The sequence below is a fragment of the Embiotoca jacksoni genome, unplaced genomic scaffold (assembly GCF_022577435.1).
Source record: "Embiotoca jacksoni isolate LCO1_2020_lvr unplaced genomic scaffold, fEmbJac1.0.p SCAF_22, whole genome shotgun sequence".
Lineage (NCBI taxonomy): Eukaryota > Metazoa > Chordata > Actinopteri > Embiotocidae > Embiotoca > Embiotoca jacksoni.
The window spans coordinates 11,435,505-11,452,079 of NW_027185363.1; the positions used below are offsets into that span (position 1 = coordinate 11,435,505).

At 40.3% G+C, this 16,575-nt stretch overlaps 1 protein-coding gene across 2 annotated transcripts in view; it reads right to left on the bottom strand.

The window, feature by feature from the left end:
• Nucleotides 1-11,534, bottom strand: part of st6galnac3 (ST6 (alpha-N-acetyl-neuraminyl-2,3-beta-galactosyl-1,3)-N-acetylgalactosaminide alpha-2,6-sialyltransferase 3) — a 72,747-nt gene extending 61,213 nt beyond the window's left edge. Inside the window, exon 1 of one of the 2 annotated variants that reach the window (XM_069157973.1) lies at nucleotides 11,256-11,522. In XM_069157973.1, coding sequence (XP_069014074.1) covers nucleotides 11,256-11,273 — 18 coding nt within the window. In that variant the 5' untranslated portion in view covers nucleotides 11,274-11,522. Of the gene's footprint in view, nucleotides 1-11,255 lie in introns of both variants that reach the window. The other variant, XM_069157974.1, reaches the window with a different exon arrangement.
• Nucleotides 11,535-16,575: the final 5,041 nt, after the last annotated feature.

A 16,575-nucleotide genomic window follows, 5' to 3' on the forward strand; every position in this document is an offset into this window, starting at 1 on the left:
GTTCAGGGAGGCAATCAACCTCCCAGCGCTGGCATCCAGAGCACAGCCGGGCTTCCACTGGGGATAATAACTGTGGCACTGCAACCTTTTATTAGCTTGGCTTGGTCAAGAGCCCTCAGGAAAGACCTGTCTCCCCCAGAGCCCATCGCTGACTTGACGGCACAATGCGGCACTTCAATAACAGAGAAACTGAAGCAAAGCCAGGATATCTGTCAAGGATATCTGATGCTGTACATGTCACCCGCGATTCTTCAGCGGGATGAAAATAAATCCGAACATGTCAGGGCAATAAATTAAGCTAAAAAGCCGGTCTGGAGGGAGCGGGCGTGGCACTCCGCTCGCAGTTGGACAACACTAATGCAATTACAGGGATTTTCTGCTTGCTCAGAGGCCCTGTTCAAGGGCGGAGCGCAGAAAAGCTGCACAAAATCAGCCGTTACTCAGAGTAACAGCCGAGCCTGATCTTACCACCTCATTGTCTGGAAAAGGTGTTGAGAAAAGACATGTAGGATTACAGCGCCTTGGCTATTCTGCACTTCTGATTGGGTCCGGCCTGCATCCGGCTCCGCTTTGCTGGATGGGATTCTTTGAGTTTTGTGGAAAAATTCTTCTTTTTTAAACAAAATTTTATGAGTAGCAACAAAAATGCACACTGTGACCTACAACAGGATTTTGTGAAACTACCACATTATGATGCACCAAAGACAGATTTGGCCTCTCCCTCCAACACAAGCGGTTATACAGTCAGGGTCAGGTACAAACAAGCACCACTGGAGCCGGATAGGATTCAGTGTTGTGTTTAAGGGCACTTCAGCAAAGCAACACTTGAACCCTTCCTTCAGTTAACATACAATCTTCCCACTCGGTCTGACACCTCCTACTCGGCCCCACTGAATCTTTTTTTTTGTCATTTGGGCAGCCTTTCAAAGCCACGTCTGAGTCCACGCGGGGCATAACTCCTTATCAAACATGGCCTCTGCTGATCTGTCTCTTCTGAGGCTTTGGATCTCCCCTGTGCCAACGGCCAGTAATGCCTTGCCAAGAGTACAATGAGCCTTGCCAAGCATACAATGTGCAGAGGGGGCCTTGCCAAATGTAATCCAGTAATAGTGTAACACGCTCAAATGAATCCAACCTGCAGGGGGGTGCCTCTGTAACTACTTTGTGCTCGGATGTTAACAGAAACTGGAGGCAATAATGCTCTGAAAAGTTGATCAAATTGCCCAGAAACTTATGCTTAAGAGTTCTGAACACACGCCAGGGAAGAAAACTGCAGAGCAGAAAATAAGCAGCGCAAACTGCATACGCCCGAGGCGTTTGTTTGACCTGTGTTGTGTTAACAGTTTATTGGATGGCAACATCAACTTGAAAAATACTTTCCTCTGTCAGTTTTCCTTCCGTCATTAATTCTGCTGATGCTTAAAGAAAGAGTTGATTAACTGAGAAGTAAATCAAAAGAAAAAAATCCACACCCATTTTGAAAAGCGCTGCAGCTAACAAACATTTACATGATCTTTTAATCTACTGATCTAATTTAATCATTTGAGCTGTAAAACATTATAAAGCAGTGGAAAAAAAAAAACTCATTACAGTTTTCTTCTGGTATTTTGTTGTCCGACCAATTCATTGTTCACCGTAATGCAAAACGAGCAAAATCACTAAATTCTCACAATTTGAAAAGCTAACCATCATTTTTTGGGCTTTTCTTGCTTGAAAAATGACCTAAATAACAATCTATCATCAAAAGTCACAGATTTGTTTTCTGTTGATTGACTAATTATTTTAATTATCGTTTCTCTAACTGCTAAATAATGAAGCATTTGTTAAGCAAAAATACTCATTACTTGCTGGTTCCAAATTCTCAAATGTCAGTATTTGGTGTTTTTTGTTCTGTTTAGCATTATAAAATGAATACTCTTGTATTTTGAACTGTTGGTTGGATAAAACAAGCAATGTAATGTGAGGACATCACAAGTATTTGACACTTTTGTGGTCAACTTCCAAACATTTGATGATTTCAGTGTTTTTATGTGAGGTTTTGCTGTTTTTCTCAGTTTTTTTTAATTGTAAATTAAATATCTGTGGGTTTCAGACATTGAAAAATGTCACCTTTTGCCGAGGGGGGAATCATTATAGGCAGCTGCTTTTTAATAAATAAGAGGGGGAAAAAAAAACTTAATTGACTGATAATTAAAATAATCATTTAATGCCTTTAAAGGTGCAACGTAAAACCTGAGAAATCGCTTTTCTAGGCACCAATTTCAGTTCAATTACAAGTATCTCGGCATGAGCAGGTGGTTCACAGCCGGCAGACTACGTCACATCTAACACGGTCAGATCAGCCTTCGCACATACACAGTGTGTCCATCCGGTATTTGTCATTTCCTCACCGCTGTCAAAATTGGCAAATGGCGTTCTGGATCATGTTCTAGCCCAGAACCCCAGAGATCGTCCGGGGAACCATCGTGACAGGAAGATGCCGTCTGACCGCCAACGATCTGCCGTCTTGGCAGCTCTGCCTCTTGACTCGTGGTCAGTTGTTGACGGCGCTTAATTCAGCCAACTCGCTCTTTATCTCCAAGTTAGAGTTCAAATCCAGCTGGAGAGCGAAGTGTTAAAAGGGCAGTCTTAATCCCAAACTGGTATTTGACCCCTTAATCCCCAAAGACTCGGTGTCCAAGAGCTGCCCAATGAGTCTGCTCAGCAGACGGATCCGACAGGTGTAGTCAATAGTAACTAACAGTGTGGTTGGCTGATTATCCTCCCTGAGACACCGAGATAAATCCTGATATTGATACAAGAAACAGAACAAATGTTGAAAATCAAACAGTCATTCAAGCTGTTGGAAATCAGTCAGAAGATAGATCAGGAGCAGCTTCACATGATTTATGAAATCTGACAAATGCACTGCTGAAAAATACTGTTTTTTTAAAGAGAGCTGAAACAATTGGTTGAATAACAATTTAGACCAAAAAAATGAAAATGAATCTGTAAGTATTTTGATGATTAATTATTAGGTGAAACAAAATTCATAAGAAAATAGTGAGTAAAAGTTTCTGTTATTTGATGGTCAACTTGGACTAATTGACTCTTGGTCAAACAAAACAACAATTTGAGACGTTTCTGTGAGATGACTATAAATGTAATTGGCATTTTTGATTGAATATTCTGCTTTCTATTAAAACAAGCTGCTTTTCTCCCAAAAGTTAAAAAGTTTTCTTCCAATGAAGTATTTGGGTTGCTTTGGTGGTTGACAGCCAAATATGTAAGATTTGACCTTCAGGTAAAGGCTGACTGCTCTTTTGAATGTTATTAGGACCACAGGAATGGTGAGGAATCGTGAGATAATTGGGAAGTAGCTAGAGATGAGTCATGAAATCCAAAATCTAAAGTCCTTTTTCTCACCAAATACAGAATACTGCAAATGAATCAAATTGAAATAGAAATCCACACACAGTTTTGGTGCCAGTTAATCCTCAGTATCTTTGCTTTTCACTGAAAACAAGGGTCCACGCAGCATTTGGGTTGTTTCTATGTATTTGCTGCCAAACATTAATAATCCTTTCAAGCACGAGATGCACTCAGTTTTAAGGCTTGATTAAACCTAACTAGTCTTGATTTCTCTGAGTAAACTCACAAAAGTCACTTGTCTGACTGAATTCATTGCTCGCACAGGCTGAAAACCCAAGACTTTTTTCTAATTTTAAAGTTTAGATATTTTTTGTAGTGGCTTGATTTTTATGCTACATACAAGAATATTTATCATGTCATCTTTGCTTACCGCACTGTCACAATTTTAGCTTGAAATGAGCAAATTTCACAGGTTATTTAAGCGTTACTTTAACAGGAAGTTTTTTTCGAAGTCTTTGTGATTAAGAAACCTTTTCTCACTAAAGAACAAACAAATCCAATTAATCACATATTGAAAAAAAGAAAATGAAAACCTGCTTTTCCCCAGTGAAGGTGGAGGCTCTTTTGATTTTGTTCAACGGTTTGGAGCATACAGGAAGGTAATTTAGGAGCGATTTGAAGTGATTTATCTGATTAAAATGTCTATTGTTGCGAAAGAACGAATACTGCAGACTAAACATTAATTAGGTATCACAAAAATGAACAAGAGCCACTTATGTCTCAACATGATCTCCATCATAATAGAACACAAGGAGGAGAAAAAAAATTACTTTTACATCATTAATATGCAAATTTATTAAGGTGCACCAAAATCTAATCGGATCATCTACTACATATTGAGCTACAGTGGTGGAAGTATTAAGTTTCTACTGTGTATTGTTCTTCAGTTTCCTCCTAAGCGAGCCAGTTAGCTCACTGATCAGCAAAGATGTCTGCCGTTATGTGGACGCAGCTGGTATCAAAATGCACTCGTGAGCTCAAAGTGTCTGGAAAATCAGTTTTACCTTATTGGTACTCAAGCTTGATGCCCGAATCCGGAAGACGTGATCGTACCTGTTTTGTTTTGTGGCGTTATAGACCGCTAGAAGTCAGAACATTCAGAGAGAAATGAGGGAAGACCTCAAACTTATTAAAACACCTTAACAAAGGCGTGTTTAAGCTAAAGTATGAATCGAGACTGCGTCCCCGGAGTCCCCGGTGGAAGCATGACGGCATGCTGATGTTGAGTTGCGTAACATAGCGTGAATTGCACCGTGGCGGAGGGACATAAAATCACGTCGATAACGTTACAGCAAGTTGTTGCTTAGGCGAGGCAGCGGAGGCAGGACTGGAATATGAAATTCTGCAACATTAAATGAAATGCATAAAAAATACCTCACCATTTTGTATCAAACTTCACCGACAGGTAAGGCAACATAAGGAGGTTTGGTTTTGCAGATAAAAGACACTCTCTAAGAATAATTTAGCTCCCGTGCCCTTTTTCAAGTCGGGACTCCATTTCAGTCGATAAGGCAGCTAAATGCTACGCTGTATTAATTAGTGTTTCCTCTAAAGAATAATGGTACATTGATAACTTCACCAAATTCTTATCTGTACGAGTTTTCACTCTGTCCTCTTTCTTTTAAGGTAATTAAAGTACATAAAGTTTGACCTTGACGTTACAGCTTCTTTGTGAAAGCATGAACAAGTAATAATAGGGGTTATGGCCCAGAGGTTCTTTGTGAGTGACGTGTAATTTTATTCTGCTGCCCGTGACTGCAATTACAGAGTGGAGCTTAATTTGTAGCCTGCCATTTCACCTCTTTCATTAAACTCACGGTGTCTTTTCTTTGGGTTTCGTCCAGCGAGGGGACCAAAAAAAAAAAAAAAAAAAAAATGTAAATGTAAATGTAATGACCAGCGATGGAAGAGTTCGAGCAACCCAAACTGGCAGAGTGGCACGTGATTAAACCCTGAAGGATTAGAGACCACCTGAACAACACGACCGATGACACAAAGTTAGATCAAGAAAAGCCTTCCCAGAGGCCGATAAGATTCCTTGTGTGAGCGACGGGTCAGCCGCCGGTCCCGGAGCCGCTACGACTGCTGCACCGTGGATTAATGCCAGATCTGGAGGGAGGTTATCACCCTTGGTTACCGCTGTGAATCAGCTAACCTCGCGCTGGCCTCCGCCGCAGTGTGTGTGTATGTGTGCGTGTGTTTGCACAACAGATGTAGGTTATATTTCCATAACAAAGCAGCCACACGCTTAAATGGTACTCTGTTGGCTCAAAAGGGTTCGGACAATGAACTGCAACAGACAAAGACCTTCTTTTAGGTCATTCAATCAGGAAGAGGACACGGCTGAAGGTGAATTGAAATTCGATTTCTCTTCACTTTTTGTGTCGAGATATATAAAACTGAGATTGTATGACAGCTTTTTTTTTTTTTTTTTTTTTTTCCGAGAAACTGTCTAATTCACACGATGTTAGTTGAACGTGGAAAACGAGAGAGTCTTGTTCCCATGCCTCGCCGAATAGCCTGAACAGCTACTTTTGCAGCAGTTCCTTCGAACAGTCATCAACTACAGGTTAACTCACTTCTACTCAGAAAGTGGACGCTCGCAACCGAGGCCAACTGTTTTCTTCTTGGAACGTGGAAGCCAGCAACCTTAGCCACGGTGCTGGCACTTAGAAAGTAGAAAAGTTAGCAGCCAAAAGCTAATTTGCTTCGAGCGGCAACCAAAGGCGACGTCACCCTTTGGTTTGTGAACTGCTGTTTTAAAGCCAAAGAGTTCGACATTTCGGACGTCACTATTTTGACGTCTCGGAGCCAGAAGTATTTGGACGAACTCGTAAGGAGCGAGCAGAGGGTCTGACTGAGTATCCGTGGATACGATGCCGGCCCACTTAGCAGAAGCCTAATTGCACACCCGTGCCTTTCGATCAAACAGGCACGCCCCCAAATACACCACTCTTTTCATGATGGGAGTTATTTTTTTAAGATGGAGCACCAGAAAAATAATGAGAAGGAGCGACTTTGGCGGATGACGCCATTATAATTTGTGGGGGGAAAAAAAGTCATTGACTTTGTATTTCATGAGAGACGCTGAATGGGAGTCTGTGGAGCCAATGGCTTTTTGGAGCCAAACCCCTAGTGGCCCTCAGTGGTATTGCACTGTGTGGCACTCCTGCATTGGCATCACTTTTCAGACCCGCAGACTACGTCCACTTATATTTAGTCCATTTGAGTAGAAACTCAGAAAGTGAAAAGCTGTGTCTGAAATTATTTCCTATTTACTATATTGAAGTCTGAATGTGTAAACTTATCGAGCCTGTATTGAGTACATAGAGCCCTCACAAAGTAGAGACGACTCACACTAAACTATTTACATTGCTGTTACATTTATTCCTTTTCCAATATTCATCGAATAAGTTTCACATAAAACTTGCAATCACGGTTCCTGTTGTAAATCGAATTTATATTTCGGCATACTTCACAGTAAAACGAAACTTCTGCTGAAGAGGTCTCGAGGCGTCACAAAGTCATGTATCATTATTGTGAGGGAATAAATGTAGGTGTTAATGATTTATCAGTTCTACCGCAGGGTTAAAACGGTGTCATCTAGGACCAACTGTGCTAGAAATCAGATAGCTATAAAACAATGGATTCCCAATCACCTTGTGTAAACTTCACACTCAAGGAGAAGATAAAAGGAGAGCGTGGCACAAAGGGAAATGTGAGCACGGATTTGATAAGCGTTTGAATATAAACCGGAGTATCAGCCTCATTCAACATCCTGCCGGTGCCCCGTGCTTTCTCTAAATCTGTGACGGGGCACTTTTTATCAGCCTGCCTTCTGCAGTAACACAATCACACGGGACGAGGGGGGACGAGGGGAAGTGCTATTCATCCCTGAACCTCTAAAGAACTGGGACGCTCACTGCATTCCCCACAGCTCTTACCACACTTCTCAACACACACACACACACACACACATACAAATGGCTGTCTGTTTGTGTGAGCACGCATTAATTAATCCGAAATCTTTTCTTATGTGTGTGTGTGTGTGTGTGTGTGTGTGTGTGTGTTTTGTGCTGGTGCGTACCCACATGACCCCGTCACTAAAACTTTGCTGCTCTGGCCCTGTTCTGCCATATGTGGTTAGGAACAACAGCAGCACCGCCGTCTTTTGATGAGACACGATGGCCGGCTCGTCCTGAACTGTTAGGATGGAGGACAACGGCGGCGGCCTTTCCCAGCTCAAGCACAGTTCTTCACGGATGAACTCACTCCAATTAAAACACAAGCTAACAAAGGGGGGAGGGTGGGGGAGCTGGGGTAGGAGGGGGGGCTGCAGACCTCTCTGCAGGCCTCTCTTTAGTGGCTGACTGCAAGTGAAAATGTGAATGCAAAGCTCAGTCATGAACTGTGGTTCACTGAGGCAGGTTGGTGGGAGAAGAAATGCATCCTCATCTTGTACACCTGAACACATCGTCATGTATGTTTATTCATGCATTTATTCATTCATCCAGCCATCCACCCGCCTACCCACCCGGCATCCACCCATCCATCCATCCACCCATCTAAACCTATTTATTTCTGAGATTCACAGAAGGTAATTGCAGCAGAAAATGAGATGAAACCCTGAACAGTTACTGTACATATTACAAACATAAATCAGGAGCACACAAACCGCAAATTGTTTGCATTTGGCTCAGAAACACAGACGGATGGAATATACATTTGCATACAACACACAGATGTGTATTTGCATACAGCAGGTAGATGTGTATTTGCCTTATATTTAAAAAAGATTCAATGGAACCAAACAAATAGACAGCGTCAGAGGAGACAAGCATTGTTCGGCCACATTTGAGTTGGTTTTGTGTCTATTTGCATAATGTATGAAAAAGGATCATTTGTTAACTGTGGCTTGCCAGCAACTGCTGTAACCTGATAAAAAATATAAGGCCTTGAATCGGAGGCTTTTGTTTTTTTGTACCTAATAACCATTAACTATATCAGACTAACGTTAACTACATTTTAGCTCAATAAGAAACGAGAACTCTGTTGTCATTTAGTTTAAACTTACAGTTCATTTACTCCCGTCCACTTCTAGTTTACATTCCCTACAGTCACTCTGCAGTGTGCATCGTATAATTAGGGCCCGAGTAGGGCGAAGGCACTGTTATTATATTTCCTTCTTTTCCTGTTTTTGAACTATAGTAACATATTACAGTGTCAAATCTAGTGTGAAATTAAGTGCTGTCTCAGATAACAAAAAGAGCCCCAACGAGCAGACGTGGGCGTGACGGTAAAGTTTCTGAAGTGTAACGTTGTTGAACGATTGTTTCCTGACGAAGACGATGAGGACGTTGTGGGTGTTGGATGACTGACAGCATCCAAAGTGCCTTTGAATGGCTGAAAACTCTCAACTTGAGCGCAGTAAAATGAAAGTTTCATGTTAATTCTGACAGAATTACTGAAGCTGTTTTTTGTTGTGGATAAATAAATAAAGTGAATTCCTCAGAATGGCAGGAAATGATCTTTGGCTTCTTCAACTGCAGTTACAGAATGAAAACCTCAATATCACCACAACACATGGAGTTCGATGACATCGAGCAACTGTGCTATGGATTAGGGACGTGATTATTCAATATTAGCTTCAACACAATCAAACTGTGATCTCTTTATGTTATCTTACTACTATTTTTGAATAAATCTAAACAAGCTGAAGTTTGTGTTTCCCCCATATGAAGAGTTAAGTAATGAACAAGTGCAACACAGCTTAGTTTTTGTATTTTATTTTGTGTGATTTTACATGTTTAGCATGTCATGATTAGGCCTGGGTGTCGAGTAAAAGGTACCAACTTAATACTTTTTTTTATCCATTAGTTGAAAAATTATTTCTCTTTTTCGGTCCTTTTTTTAAGTAAAATGCCACGCTAGTTCCTGTTTCTAGCTTGTAAGATTTTCCTGCTTTCCGTGGTTATAAGTGACGTTAAACTGAACGTCTCAGAAAAGGCAATTCTTTATCTTCTCCGAAACAAGTTGAGCACCAATATTAATGTTGATAATTAATTCACTATCAGTTATTTATTCAGAAAATAGCTCAGACTCTGTCTACTTCCAGCAACTCCATTGTGAGGATTTGCAGCTTTTTTTTTTCTGTTTTAAATCTTTGTAAACTGAAGATATTTGGGTTTTGTATGTTTTGTTCGACAAAACTTAATATTTGGAGACTTCACCTTTAACTTTGCAATTTTGATTGATATTTTTTCAAATTTTCGGACATTTTATACACAAAAACACTTATCGGAGAAAACAAGAAGTTATCAGCAATTAAGCATTTTGTCAGTTATTTTTGCAATAAGAAATATAAAACAGCTCTTCTCTGTTTTTTAGCTTCTCAACAGTTGGTTTGAAAGATGCATGTGTCCAACTCCAGACCTGAATATTCCCACCACCATATTTCGCTCATACACATATACAAAAGAAAAACACATAAAAAAAAAGTGGACGTAGCTTTCGGGTCTAAAAATGAGGCCAGCGCCTTAAACTGCAATACTACTGAGGGCCACTAGGGGATGGCTCAAAACAAGGCTCTGGGTCCATATGCTCCCATTCAACTTCACTCATGAAATATGAATTAAATTCATTTTTTTCCCACAAGTCATAATGGTGCCCTTCGCTAAATTCCCTCCTTCCCTTGTTTTATGAGTGGTCCATCTAAAAATAATTCCAACATTAATTAGATATTAGGCCTAAAAAAACTGCATTTTGTGGGGGGGTAGGGCGATGTCTGTTTGATTGACAGGCTGTAGGGTGATGGGATGTGCTGTCCTGCGCTTGTTTCCTTACATTTTTATCTGTTTCCACGTATTTCTGACTTTGCTTTTCTTTTGTCTTGGTCCCTATTGCCTGGACTTGGTTTTCCTTGTCCATGGTGGACATATTTCACTATTTTCAGACAATTTATAGCCAAAATGATTGCTTGAGAAAATAAAGAGATTATTCGGTTTATCGATTAGTTGATGGACTAATTTATTTATCAGGCAAATAGGCAAAATGTTCTCTTCTAGTTCTCAAAGGTATTTATTTGGGGCTTTTCTCTGTTTCAAATCATTCTTAGCTTAAAAAAAAAACCTTTTCAAACTGTTGGTCAGACATAACGTGAAGAACTACAAAATTGTAATGGGCATTTTTTTTTTTTTTTTTAAATCTTTTAATGACATTTCATGGAGAGAAGTGAAGATAATTGTTACCTTCATCCCCCCCCCCTCCGTCTTACAAATGGAAGTGTTTTGTGTCACATATGACCAACTACACCTGCTGACCCGTTTATATTTCTGAAACCATCCTCTTTTTTTTTAGGGTGAGACAGATTAATAAACTTTCCCTCCTGTCTGAAAGCTTTCCTAACACCATGTGAACACCTGGACATGAAGGGTGTTGTGTGCACAGCTGGCTGGCCTGTGTTGTTGTTGTTGTTGTTGTTGTTTTTTTCACGAGTAGTAAACACAATCATGGACTGAGAGCAAAACACAAACACGAGGGCCTGGTGTCCTCTCGCGTGCACAAGGCAAAAATCATTAATTCAAAGACTACATTAAAAAAAAAAAACAAGAAAAAAGAAAAGAAATGAAACAGCAGACAGAAACCAGAGGAGGGTTTATTACCTCCGCGGAGCATCACCACCACCACATGCAGCTCCCAGCTCGCATTTCACCGCACATCTGCTAAAATGCACACTGACTGAAAGCCGGCCACGTCTCAGGCTCCTTAAACGTTTACCCCCCCCTTTTTTTTTTTCTTTTTTTTTGACAGCAACGTATATGAGAGAGGAAAAAACCCCTTCTTACCTTCCACATCCAGGCCATTCTTATTTCTACGCAGACAATGGTGGACCGCTTGCTTTCCTCAGCCCCCCCCCAAAAAAAACGCGTTCACCGCCGCCGTCTGCACGCGTATGTATTCACGTGTTCATCACGGGAGGAGACGCGGATGAGGTGTGGTTATATGCAGGGATCGGCTCCATAAATGTTGGAGTGTACCGTTATTCGTCTGCTCTTTTTTTTTTTTTTTTTTTTTTTTTTCCTCTTTCTTTCTTTCTATTTTTTTCTGTCTCTCTCTCTCTCTCTCCCCGTGGTGCTGCTGGGACCGAGAACCGACGCTGCGCTGCTCCTGGCCGGCTGAGACGCAGAGCCCCGCCCCCAGCCGCGTCACGTGACCACCGCTGATTTCCTGACTTTTGCTTTTACAACATCAGCGTGAGGAGAGAGGAAACCAAACAAGACGCCGCAGTGGGAAGTCACTGCTCGTTTATCTCTTATTATTATCTCCAAATTGTGCATAACAAATATAAAATATTTTTGATGTTGAGAATAAAAGTGGAATTACTTTTTATATATTGTTATATATATATTAAAAAAAAAAAAAAAAAAAATCCTTATGACACCTACTATTTTGTGAGCACAATATCCATTTGGTGTGAGCAGAAGTTCTGGTAAAATAAGATTAATGTCCTGAAATTCTGTATATTTAACATATGTGAACAGGTAAATATCATACAAACTGCAGAAGAATGGCTTTTAATACTGACGGACCAATGCATTGCTTGCTTTTATGTTTGTGGTGGAGCCAGTGCTTTATATACAGTATGGTATGTTTTAGTGCAGTGGTTCCCAATCTACGGGTCAGACCCGATAGTATTCGATAATTATGGAATCTGGCCTCTTCTTTTTAACTACTGTCAACTGTCAAATGAAAGTGGTAAAAAGTACATCATTTTGCCACTATAATGCAGTGATGTAGAGCGATAAAGCAGCATATAATAGAAACCACAAGTGAATAATTACCTTAAAATGGTGCTTGGTATATTACAGACTTATGGTATGTCTCTGCTATACTTACTGTGAAAGTGCACGTGGCGGTGGATTACCTCTAATTGTACCAAGTATTTCAAGGTTTCAAGTATGGGTGTTGCCTATCCTTCAGGCACACTAATATGATATGATAATATGCTTCATTACCCTCCCAAAATATTCAGCTGTAACTTAAGCCTCCAAAAGCTGATAAATTATTAAATTAAAAAGTGCTTTTACCAGTAGCGGAACCAAGTGAAAGCCTCTTGGGCTGAATAATGAAGCAAATGTGGAAGTGCTAAAAACTGCAGTTCCTTGAGTGGCCTCTTGAGGCTGGCTCCAACTGCGAGTCAAATCCCATAGACCAACATGGTCAAATTTGCAGAAGAAATTATCAATTTAGAGCCTTGTCTGAATAACTCATTTCCCTGTTAGTGACAGGGAAAGTGACAGCAATCATGCTTCATTCGGCCCGCTTCAGCTCCAACCACATGTCGCCTCTTTGTCTAATTTTCGATTGGCTGGGAGTCAGGCAGTCAACACGGCAACGGTCGGAGACACAGACACTGACTTTACACAACCACTCTTCAGGAACCGTTTACGAGACGTCACAGTGGCTGCGTCCATTTCTTTATCCACTATATAGGTGGAACAAACCTGCTGAAAATCTCACTGTCCGTAATGCAGGAATACCATGTCTAACTAAAAAAAAAAACATGGTTCACCACCAGGGGCTGCTGAAACACCAAAACACTGAAGATTCAATAATGTTAGAAGAAATCAATTGGGTATCAGCGATCAAGTGACTTTGAGATGATTTTAGTTTATCATCAATTATTAATTGTCAACAACTTTGTATCAGAAAGAACATCGGGGCCGAGCTGTTCGTCAGTGTGATTGACATCATTGTGATGAGAATACTTTCTGACTGACTCCATTTACATCAGATACTTCCTGGTTTGTTAAGGAAAGTTCACATACAGGTGTTGCGACCAAATTAAACACGGATATTCTTGTTTTGTTCACTTTGTGAACTTAAAAGTTCCCTGTGAGGCTGTTCTGCCAACAATGAGCTTCATCACTTCTTAAATTGCAGATTATTTTCAATCGTTAGGTCCTTACAATGTAAAATAAATAGTGAGAAATGCAAAAGTTACACACTCAAATGTCTTTTTTTTTCTGAACACCAGTTTAAAATCCAGAGATGTTCAGTTTAATGTCACTTAAAGCGAAAGAAAGCGGAAAATCTTACAAGCTAAAAACAGAAACTAGCGTGGCATTTTACTTGTAAAAGGACAGAAAAAAATAAATCATTTTTCAACTAATGGATTAACAAGCTAACCGCTTAACCTTTAAATGATAAAAAAAAAAAAAAAGTACTAAGTTGGTACCTTTTACACGACACCCAGGCCTAATCATGACATGCTAGACATATGTAAAATCACACAAAACAAATACAAAAACTAAGCTGTGTTCCACTTGTTCATTACTTAACTCTTTATATGGGGAAACACAAACTTCAGCTTGTTTAGATTTATTCAAAAATACTCTGAATGAATGTATTGACTTTGTATTTCACGAGAGAATTTGAATGGGAGTCTATGCAGCCGGACCCCTTTCTGGAGCCAAACCCCTGGTGGCCATCAGTGGTATTGCAGCTCAAGGCACTTCCGCATTGGCCTCATTTTTCAGATCCAGAAGCTACGTCCACTTTTATATCCAGACAATGAGAGAAACACGTTGGTGGGAATATTCAAGTCTGGAGTTGGACACCCGCACCGAATCAACACCACCCTGGCTTCGGAGAAGTAGCGCGACATTCTTTACATGCTCCACCATCTGTTTTGCATTTTTGTTGAGAGTTATTTATCCTGTTGCAAAATAATTACCCCAAACACATCTCTAAGCTCTGAAAAACTACTTGAATGCCAAAGAAAACCAAGGACTGCACTTTACTGCACAGGCACCTCAATACCGCTGAACATTTACGAGGGCACTTTGTCGGCTGAGAAAACCGAACCTTCCTGACTTCACAAGAAGGCATGCTCCTTTTTCAGCTTTTCTTTCAAATTATTAGGCTATCATTTGTTTCTAAAAAAATATATATATATATATATGTTGAATTACATTTGAAACATATGCAAAATATAAGTATTTTTCACTTTGGACCCGAATATATATTCGGATCAGATGTAACTCGGTACACATCATCTCGATGAAATTGCCTTTTTTCTGTTGGAGTACAGTGTTGCACATTTCAACTCCTTTTCCCATCCTGAACATATTAATGAAAATAAAGCCATTTCAGTTCAAACGCTTTACTTCAAGGCAAATCAGTCTGAATGAAAATATGTTGTTATGTGCTGAAAATGACTGAAAGGTGTTGCCAGCATCCTGACAAAACAACATTTATCACAGATACCTAGGACACAAACATTAGCTCTGGCCACAGAATGAATAGCAGTCTAACCATCTTTGATAACGCATATTGGAAAACTGATTCGGTTTATGATAGTGATTTCTGTAGGTTTTAAGAGAAACTTTGAATTATCAGCAACATTGACAGAAACCTGGCAGACTGTCTGTCTTCTCCGTTATGTTATTCAGATGCCTCCTTTGTGTTTCTCCTGCCTGTATGGAGAGGCTGTAATTGAGTTCAGCTGCAACCGTGCCTCCGTCAGCCGATATGACACCTCGTGTAAATAGATATTTTCCAAGATGTCAGTCTGGTTTGCAAATAAAAGAAACCAATCTCAGTTTTTCTCTTTTTTTCTTTGAACACAAAAAATATTTGATATACACCGGCTGTAATTACTGAGAGACAAACAAGCACGAATCCACCCTTGAAAAAAGACGCGTAAGAGCACGTGAACCCTCTAAACAGGCTGCTGGTACACCTCACTTGTTTTGATTAGCTGTTGCAGCATTGATTGGACTTCTCAATTATTTTTCAGCAGGTGTGAAGCAGATCCTCTCACCAGATCAATAGCTCTCTCGGGGTTATCGCCAAATCTCCCGCTTTCTCTCTGCGTCTCTCCTCTTTTAAGGCTTTTCGCAACGAGAGCATGAAAAAAGTAACCCTCCGACTCTGAGAGTGCCACACAGATTAAATTCTCGGCCTGGTGTGTGCACCCCGCTAAGAAAAGAGAAAGTCAAGGTCATCTGCATCTGAAATTACCTCTGGATGATTAAGAGACCACGGATGATACTCTGTCACCTCTCTGGATGGGATAAGGAGCTATCAGTCTCAGGAAAGCTGAGGAAGGGAACGTAATGCTGTCGAGATAGAAAGTGCCTCAGATGGCTGTCTAAGCTTTGTCCAGTAGATCTAATGACAGGCAGCTTTACCTTCAACTAATAACCCGCATGAACGTTGTGCAGTTTACTTCCAAATATAGAAACAGAACCAATGCTGTGCCCCAGTTCCGCAAACCTAATGTGTACTCACTGTGTACAATAATATATTATAAATCAACTGTTGGTTTACTTTTTTTTTTTGCAGCTGGTATATAAAAAAATCACCATCCTTAAATGTCCAATCACAGCATCAGAAAATCAAGGTCTTTTTTTTTTTTGTAGCTTGCGTACTGACTGTTTTGTGTATTATGTTGGCATCTTTTCAGTGAGAACACACGACATATTCAAATCCTGCATAGATTTGGTCTGCGGTATGGATCCGGGACACAGCTTAAGAGTCTGCAGCCGTGCCAGCAGCTCTGTAAAGCTATATTCAGGAACTGTAGCGCTTTGAGCTAAATGCTAACGTCAGCGATGCAAACATGCTCACGATGGCAATGCTGACAGGTTCAACTTTAGAAGGTCTTAATCTAGAGCTTTATCATGCGAACATTTGTAAATTGGCACAAAACAAAGCACGCAGCTGAGGCAGATGGGAATGACTCAGGTTTTTCGTGAATAAAACCTGTCGAAGAAATGTAAATTTTGATTGGATGATACATGATACTTACAGTGGTACATCAGTATCTGACCTAATTTCAAGGCGATCCATCTGAGAGTTTTTAGAGGAAAAGTCAGAGGATCAGTAAAGTCAGTAGGGATCATCCTCCGGGGACTGTGAATGTCTGCACGAAATTGAATGACAATCCATCCAATAGTATTTCAGTCTGGACTAAAGTGCTGAAAAACAACTGTGCTGTTAACACGCAGTCAAAACATATTTTCACAGGTGACATCTTCCTTGACAATGTGACAGTTTTGTCTGTATTTTTCAAAGTTCAGATTAATGTTTGCATGAATTTCAGAAGAATTATGGTATCACAGAGGAGACCATTTTTCATTTTGTAGAGTTTCTACTGAA